At 56.9% G+C, this 7,627-nt stretch overlaps 1 protein-coding gene across 3 annotated transcripts; it reads right to left on the reverse strand.

Moving 5' to 3' along the window:
* Window positions 1-1,370: 1,370 nt before the first annotated feature.
* CIMAP1D (CIMAP1 family member D) lies at window positions 1,371-6,898 on the reverse strand. 3 transcript variants are annotated; one of them, XM_074337351.1, is made up of 4 exons: window positions 6,511-6,897; window positions 5,545-5,652; window positions 3,501-3,647; window positions 1,371-2,358 (listed from the first exon to the last, which is right to left on the reverse strand). In XM_074337351.1, the coding sequence occupies exons 1-4, from the start codon at window positions 6,635-6,637 to the stop codon at window positions 1,874-1,876; spliced, it is 867 nt and encodes a 288-aa protein (XP_074193452.1). In that variant the 5' UTR covers window positions 6,638-6,897; the 3' UTR covers window positions 1,371-1,873. The 3 variants fall into 3 exon arrangements, with proteins under 3 accessions (XP_074193452.1, XP_019571576.2, XP_019571577.2); XM_019716017.2 differs by having other exon boundaries at window positions 3,501-3,614; window positions 6,511-6,895; XM_019716018.2 differs by lacking the exon at window positions 3,501-3,647 and having other exon boundaries at window positions 6,511-6,898.
* Window positions 6,899-7,627: the final 729 nt, after the last annotated feature.

Genomic DNA, 7,627 nt, shown 5'->3' on the forward strand with positions numbered 1-7,627 from the left:
TCTTCGTCCCTACGCAGGCCTCAAGGGTTGATTCCTTCTGCACCGGGGAACTAGGTGTTACAGTCACCCCAACACCCAGCCTCCCGGGCTCAGCCTCGGCCGATTCCTCCTCCTCCCTCTCCCCGGGGCCCCGCCCCAGGCTAAGGCTGACTGCTGGGAAACAAAGGGAGGGGGCCGAGGCTCGCGGGCAGGTGGGGAAGGAGGGGCGAGGCCGCCTGGAGTCAAATCAATACAACCGAGAGATGAGATCACAACCCGGCCCAAGACTACGGGGCCCGGGAGGAGGAGACGATGGGGGAGGCGCGTGCGGCCGCAATTGGCCTACAACGGGGTCGAGGGGTGGGGGTCGGTGATGCCACACGCCTGCGACTATCACGCTGTGGTAGCTATTGTGCGTCTGTGGGTTCTGGGGTGAGTGGGTGTAAAGGAATTGGCCTTTGGGTCTGTGCGAGATCCCCCGTCTGGACTTGTGTGTGCCGTGTGTGGTCTACCTACTAGTGGACTGCGTGAGGGTCGGGTTGTTTGTATCTTGTGTGCAGATGTGAACATGTGTGTGCGTGTAAGGAGAGGGTCTGAGTTCCTCCCAGGTGTGTGTTTACGGGATCCATGTGCATTTTGAAGTGTGTATGTAGGGGTCTTGGTGTGTGTCCACCTAGTGGGCTGAAGGGGTGTATGGTCAACTGTGGCATCCCCAGGCTGAGAAGACGGACAGTCATGAGAGCTAGTATCCACCTAGGCCCTCTGCATCCTGCCTTCAGTGCTGCCCTTGGGGCTGTGTCCTCCAGGGAAGAACAATGGCAGTCTGTCCCTGCCAAACTCCTGGGCTAGGGCCTTTCTGGATTGGGGTTTTTAAGGCTGGGCCTAGGTGTCATCATACAGAGGGCTCAGTTTCATGACACCATCCATGTGTTTCCTTCCTGTTCCTAGGAAAGAATGACAGGAACAGAGCCCTTGGGCAGGATTCAAACCCTGGCATCAGACAAACACTGGTTCATATTGTGCCCTCAGACTAGTGTCCAATCCCTCCAAAGCCCAATTTCCTCTTGGTAAACATCACCTGCGTACAGATTTGTTGTGAAGCTTAAGTGATCTTTGTCAATATTGGGAACATTGTAGAGTACCTACTGATGAATATTAGAATACATCAAACTCATATACATCCTTCAAAACCCAACTTCCAATGTCCCTTCTTCCAAGAAGCCTACCTGGCTACCTCCACTCAAAACCCCAAATCCCTCCTCTGGTCCCAGCCAGACCCCCAGGGGCTGCAGAGTCAGGGGTCTGGATGTTGAGAGCAGTGCTTCAGATCTCCTTCCTGTGATGTAAACAGACCATGGGTTAAATGGACACACGTGTGTGATGCTAACAGCTCTTGGTGCCACAGAGATTTATTGGCAAGCAGCTAGAGGGTGGGATGGAGAGGGGAGCTGTGCTTCCATGAGAAGCAGGGAAGAGCCCAAGTTTGGCAGAAACCTGAGCTGTGTCAGGGACCCAGGCCTTAGCGGACGGACACTGAGTTCTAGGACACAGGAAGCTCCGTCTCCAGCCAGCCAGTGGGGAGGGCCAGGGGTGTCTCTTTCTCTGCCTGGCCTGGCTTGGCCTGGCATGACCGGGAGAGAAGAAACTGGGGCGCCCTGCACAGAGCCACGGGGTCACAGCCCCCAGGGACTGGAGGAAGCAGGTAGCCTAGAAGGACCTTGAATAGTTCAGAAAAGGGGAAGGAAGGAGGTGCCTCCCCCTTCCCTGGCTTCTCCAGGGCCCCCCCATCCTGCCTCCAGCCAAAGCCAGGCCCAGTAGGGGCCTGCCCACACCCCACTTCTCTGGTAGGAAAACTGAGGCTCAGCCCAGGCAGGCATCCTGTCCCCAAGAAGCATCAGGGTGTGGTGTCTGCAGCCATGGTGGCTGCCCGTTTGGAGTGTCGGATGCCCATAGTGAACGCCGGGGCCCTGGCTTTGTTCACGGTGACCTGCTCAGGGCTGTGGGTGCCAGGGCCAGGTGTCTCGTCCGGAGGGCGTGGGGCACGGGGCCGTCCCAGCATGGTGAAGGCAGGCCGGCGCTGACGGTAAGCGTTGGGGTCTGGGCTATCATATTGGCCCGGGCCTGGTATCTCAGCGGGGTCCTGTGGGGGGCGGGCAGGGGTTGTGCGGCCCACCACCGTGTAGCTAGGGCTACTGGGCTTGATGAAGATCTGGGCACCCCAGAGAGAGGGCAGGGTGTAGGCATTGGGGGCAGGGGCTGAGGTGTCCAGGGGCTGAGGACGCAGGCGGGAGCCCAGGGTAAAAGCTGGGGCAGTCCGCTGATGCAGAGGGGCCACCTTCTCTGGGCTGTAGGCCCCCGGGCCTGGCGTCACTTCCAGACCTGTGAGGATGGGGCAGAAGCATTGGCAATAGACAGAGTCCTCACCTGCTCAAAGACCTTGCTTGCATGCCCCTCCCCACCTTGTCCACATGCATCCTGGAGCTCACAGGACTTAATGAAGAAACCCCAAGGTATTTCTCCTCCTCCCTTACTCCACACACACTCTGTTCTCTTTCAAGCCTCCAGGCCTTTGCCCAAGCTTAACTCTGTGCCAGGCAAGCCTTCCATTTCACATTCCCACCTCCTGGGAGCTGCTTCTCATCCTTCCCTCAGCCCCAGAGTCTCCTCCTTCCTGCTGCCTTCCCCAGGCCCTCCTTCTAGGCAGAGCCCTCACAACCCTTCAGGAAGAGCACACTGCCTGGGTCTTCCCCTCTTTCCAGACATAGTCACACTGAAGTGGGATGGTCCCCATCTGAGTCTGACTCCATCGCTATCCTGGGGTCTTATAAAAAGCAAGGACATGTCACATCTACTTCGACGCCCAGCAGTGGCCTAATACGTGTTTGAGAGGATGAGTGAGTAGAAGGATAGGTGGTGGGTGAGCGGTGGGATGAGGAGTGAATGAATAGATAGATCCATGAATGGGTGGATTAACGGATGGAAGAGTGGATGAATGGGTGAATGGACAGATGGATGGGTGGAGGATGAGTGGAAGGATGGATAGATGATAGATGGATGGGTGGGTGGTGGAAGATTGATGGGTTGATGAGTGGATGAATCAGTGGATGATGAATAGATTGGGTGATAGGCGAAAAGATGAAAGGGTAAGTGGATGGGAGACTGGAATTGGGTGATTAAATCAGGCACTTTAGGTGAAAGTAAGCTGTTTGCAGCCTGTGAAGGGGATTTCCACATTTGCTACAGTGCCCACTGCACCCTGTTTCCTGATGCTGAGGATGAGCCCTGCTGCCCTCGTGGCACCACCTGTGCACAGTGGCACCGTCACCGTCACCCTTCATTGCTTCACTCAGGTTTTCTCAGGCCCCCTGCCCCTCCGCTGACATCTTGGACTTTGTCATTCCAAAGACACTGAAGTTGTAAGAATTTGAGGAATGGAAGGGAAGGAGAGGACAGTGGCGAGAGAGTCGCCAAGACCCTGAAAGGGCAGGGTCCTCACGGGGCTGCACAGATCAGACACTCACCCCGAGACTTGCCCCGGCCCTGCATGGAGTAGGCAGGGGTACAGCTTCGGCCGAACCGGGTGACTTTCGGGTCCAGGAAGTAGATGGGCCCAGGGCTGGTGTCCTGCGGAGATGCTGAGGAGAGGAGCCCAGGTCCACAGGGCACCTCTGACGGCCCTACTCAGTGCCCCTTCTTCGCCCTAAGGCTCCTCCACCCTCCACTTGCCCCCAGCCCCATCTTGGAGAGTTGGGACCTTGGCCTCCTGAGCTCTGACTGCCCTGACCAGGCATGAGTTTGACTTTGTCTTGACGAGCGTTTCTGTGCCCTAGTGATCCAAGCCGTCCCACCCCTCAACCTCTCCTCTGCCACGAGCTAGGGAACTGGCTCTAGAGAACCAGCTCGTAGGTTGGTTAGAATTGTACATAAAGTGAGAATAACTAGGCTGTGCCTAAGGGCCCTAGGAGGGTCCTTTCAGTGCCTGGGCTGGTTGGCATGTGATAAGCTTAAGGGAGGGCTCTAAGCTGGGCGTGTAAATCCCAGCCATGGCTCTGTGAGCTGTGTCCTTGAGCCTGTCTAAGCCTCCTTTTCCTCAGTCATTGGATGAGAACATTGAAAAGTGAGGCCGTCCATGAATGGGGTGCCTGGCACAGAGAACTTGGGACCAACGACTATGATTGCCATTACTACTTTTTAAAAGCACATTCAGGTATAAATGTATAGGAGGTAGGACAAGTATTATTTGGTGTACATGTGAACGTGTACGTGCACCTGCCTGAGACCAGGCACACACGCGGTGAAGCATGTTCATGACAAATGAGCACATCCCAACTTGTCCCATTTCCCACCTCTAGGCCTTTGCCTATGCTGTACGCTCTGCCTGGAGTTCCCTTCTTCTGAGGGCTCCACTGAACACCTACTCATCCTACAGAGCCCAGGTCCCATGCCTCCACCTGCAAGAAGTCCCCGAGCATTCAACAAAGTCTACACACTCCACCACCAGCACCCCGCTGCTGACTCCCCAGGCGTGTCCTATGACTAGGATTAGAACTGGGAAGCCAGTTTGCTCTGGGCCGCAGGCTAAGTTCTTAACCTTCCTGGTGACAGATGTGACCCTGATTCCCTCACTTGCCTTCTGGAGCCCCTTGCTGCTTCCTAAGTTCTGTTCCAGTTTGGTTTGGGATCTTTGCTGATTCTGAAGGAGCCACTGCCAGCTGCCCCCTCCTAACAAGACTCCACCCACGTGAATCAACCTCCCCAGGTGGGACCCCTTCTGGACCCTGACCCTGGCCCACTTGGGACCTCAGAGCAGCTCTAGAAAATGGGGTGATGGGGTTTGTGGGCCTCCATATGAAGGGTGTAGGCACTGACATGGTGGACAGACTGTGGCCGGACCCCGCAGCCCTGCACTTGCTGCTCACTCGCACCCTGTTGCCACTCAGTCCCAGCCAGGAGAAAACTGGGTGCCACAGACGTGAGGCCAGCGTGCCGCAGCCTGCTGTCCTGCCACCCCTGCCTGTCCAAACATCAAAGGACTTTCACTCTGCCCTCACCACACGCTGTGAGGTGAGCAGGGCCTGCGGAGCCCCAGGCTTGCTGATGGAGAAACTGAGGCTGGCACTCACATTCCAAGACCACTTTTCTGAGGACTGACCAGATACCCAGCATTGTTGCTACTTTTAAGGCATTTAATGAATGTCTCCAGGCATTGTATACAATCCTGACAACTGTGCAAGGAATGTATTGTCACTGTTTACAGAGAAGGAAACTGAGGCACAGAGCAGTCAAGCAGCAAGAAATGTGCAAAGTGCTAAAGGCAAACAGGTCAGGTCCAACCAGCCACCTACTTCTCCCGCGATTCTCTTCCTCAGTAAGGAAACAGAACCAGAAAGACATAGTGGCTTCCTGAGGTCACACAGCAAGCCTGGGGTTGAGTGGCCCTGCCTCACTCAATGGGGCCTTGGTCTATCTGGTGAGGAAATGCCCCCTGGGGGAGGTTGGCAGCTCAGAAGTCCTCCCAGAACCTTCTCTCCCCACACCCCACTCCCGCCTGCGGGCTGGACTTACCCTCGCTGTGCCTCCGGAGCAGTGAGTAGGCAGGACTGGCCACCCTGGTGCAGTCGTGGTTGATGTAGCCGACAGTGGATGGCAGGACATACAAGCCCGGACCAGAGCCTGTGACCAAAGCCCTCCGATCATGGCCTGGGGCAGGTGCCCTGGACCATGGGGAGGAGCCCAGAGCCCAGCCCCTGAGCCCCTCCCCAGGCTCCCAGCACTGTCCATGGCAGGGGTGGGGGGCAGGAGCTGCCTCCCACAAACAGGCATTATGAGTCGGACACGAATCACAGGAAGCGGCTGCAGGGCCAGCAGCCTCCTCCTGCCTTGGGGCACACGGGCCTAGACACAGAGACACACTGTCACAGGTGGGGAAACTGAGGCCCAGACACAGAGACACGTTGTCACAGGTGGGAAAACAGGCCCAGACGGAGATACACTGTCACAGGTGGGGAAACTGAGGCACAGACACAGATATATTGTCACAGGTGGGGAAACAGGCCCAGACGGAGATATACTGTCACAGGTGCAATGTTTGGTGGTCTCTCCAAGAATGCCAGTGCCACAAGAGCCAGGAAATCCAGCCATGGAGCCCGACTTCAGATGTTCCATAACAGACCGGGAAACTGAGGTGCAGGCCAGGGCTCTAACCACGACCCCACGGTTAACGTCAGAGTGGAATATCCAGCTCACTGATCACTACACCATAAACTCTCCCTCGTGGTTTTCCTGGTGTCTGTCTTGCCAGGCCCTTGGCTGTTTTGCCCACTGCTGTCCCCTCAGCACCGAGCAGGGTGCCTGGCCCACAAAGTGCCTAGTTCTTGTTGGGTGGAGATATGTGCAGGGCCCATGGAAACGCTATGCCCACACCTGGCCTACTAGACAGGAAGCTGAGGTTTGGGGGCATGCAGGGAGTTCTTGGAGGCTCCCAGAAAGGGTCCCACCACCTGGCCCCCCTCCTCCATGGCCTGCGTGTACCGTTCTCCAAGGTGGCCATCCCGCAAGTCTTCCTCAGGCCGGTCTCCGGGATCTGGCACTCTGTAGCCCGCTGGCCCAGGGGTGCTGAGGTCAGCTGTGGAGCAGGGTCGCAGCTGAGGGTCCCCATGGTGATCAGGGGAGGGGCCACAGGGAGCACTGGGTCTGGCAGCACCCACAGCTGGTGCTGTCTCCTCGGCTGCAGCGGCTCTGGGCCGCAGGTCTCGGCAATGTCCCCAGTCCTTGAGGCTTCTGCCGGTGTTGGCAGAGCCCGGGCCTCACCACACCCTCCCAGGGACCGCACAGACAGCCCCTTGTCCCTCAGCAGGGAGTCTTGGGGCCTTGGCCCAAGCAGGCTGGTCAGTGGATGCTGGCCTGGAAGTGGGGCTGGGATCGAGTGTCGTCCAGATGGCTGGACGGTCCAGGAAAGAATCTGGTGTCAGCAGAGCAGGTCCCCTGGGAGCCGGCTGAGCTGGGCAGCTGGGGCCAGTGCAGGCCCCAGGGAGCTGGAGCCACAAACATGACACCCACAGCCTTATAGCAGGAGGGACTGGCGAGGTCATGGGCAGTGTGGCCCCATTTCTGCAGCTGGGGAAACTGAGGTGCAGCTCAAAGTCATACAGCAAGTTGACCACTCTGGGCCAAGAAGGCAGACTCCTTCCTTCCTTCCTTCCTTCCTTCCTTCCTTCCTTCCTTCCTTCCTTCCTTCCATAAGAATTTATTAAGCACTGACTGTGTACTAGGTTCTGTTTGGGTTGGTGGGGACACAACAGGACACACAGACAAGGACCTGATGTTCTTGGGAAGGGACAGAAAATAAACAATACATTAATACATGAGTGTAGTATATTAGGAAGGTGCTAAATGTGCTGTAAAACACAGAGCAGGGTTGGGAACAGAGCGGAGCCAGCCAAGTATTAGTTCGGGTGGGATGAGGGGTCACTGCATTGAGAAGGTAAGACAAGAGGACAAGGCAATGGCCAAGCAAAGGCTCTAGGTCAGGAGCAAGGACGCCAAGGAGGCGGTGTGGTCCTCCAGCCACTGCCTCCAAGAAACTAACAGGGATTTACTCCAGCCCAGCCTAGAGTTAAGGTCCCTGTCTGCTCAGGTGGCTACCGCT

This window comes from Rhinolophus sinicus, linkage group LG07 (genome assembly GCF_036562045.2).
Source record: "Rhinolophus sinicus isolate RSC01 linkage group LG07, ASM3656204v1, whole genome shotgun sequence".
NCBI classification, from domain to species: domain Eukaryota; kingdom Metazoa; phylum Chordata; class Mammalia; order Chiroptera; family Rhinolophidae; genus Rhinolophus; species Rhinolophus sinicus.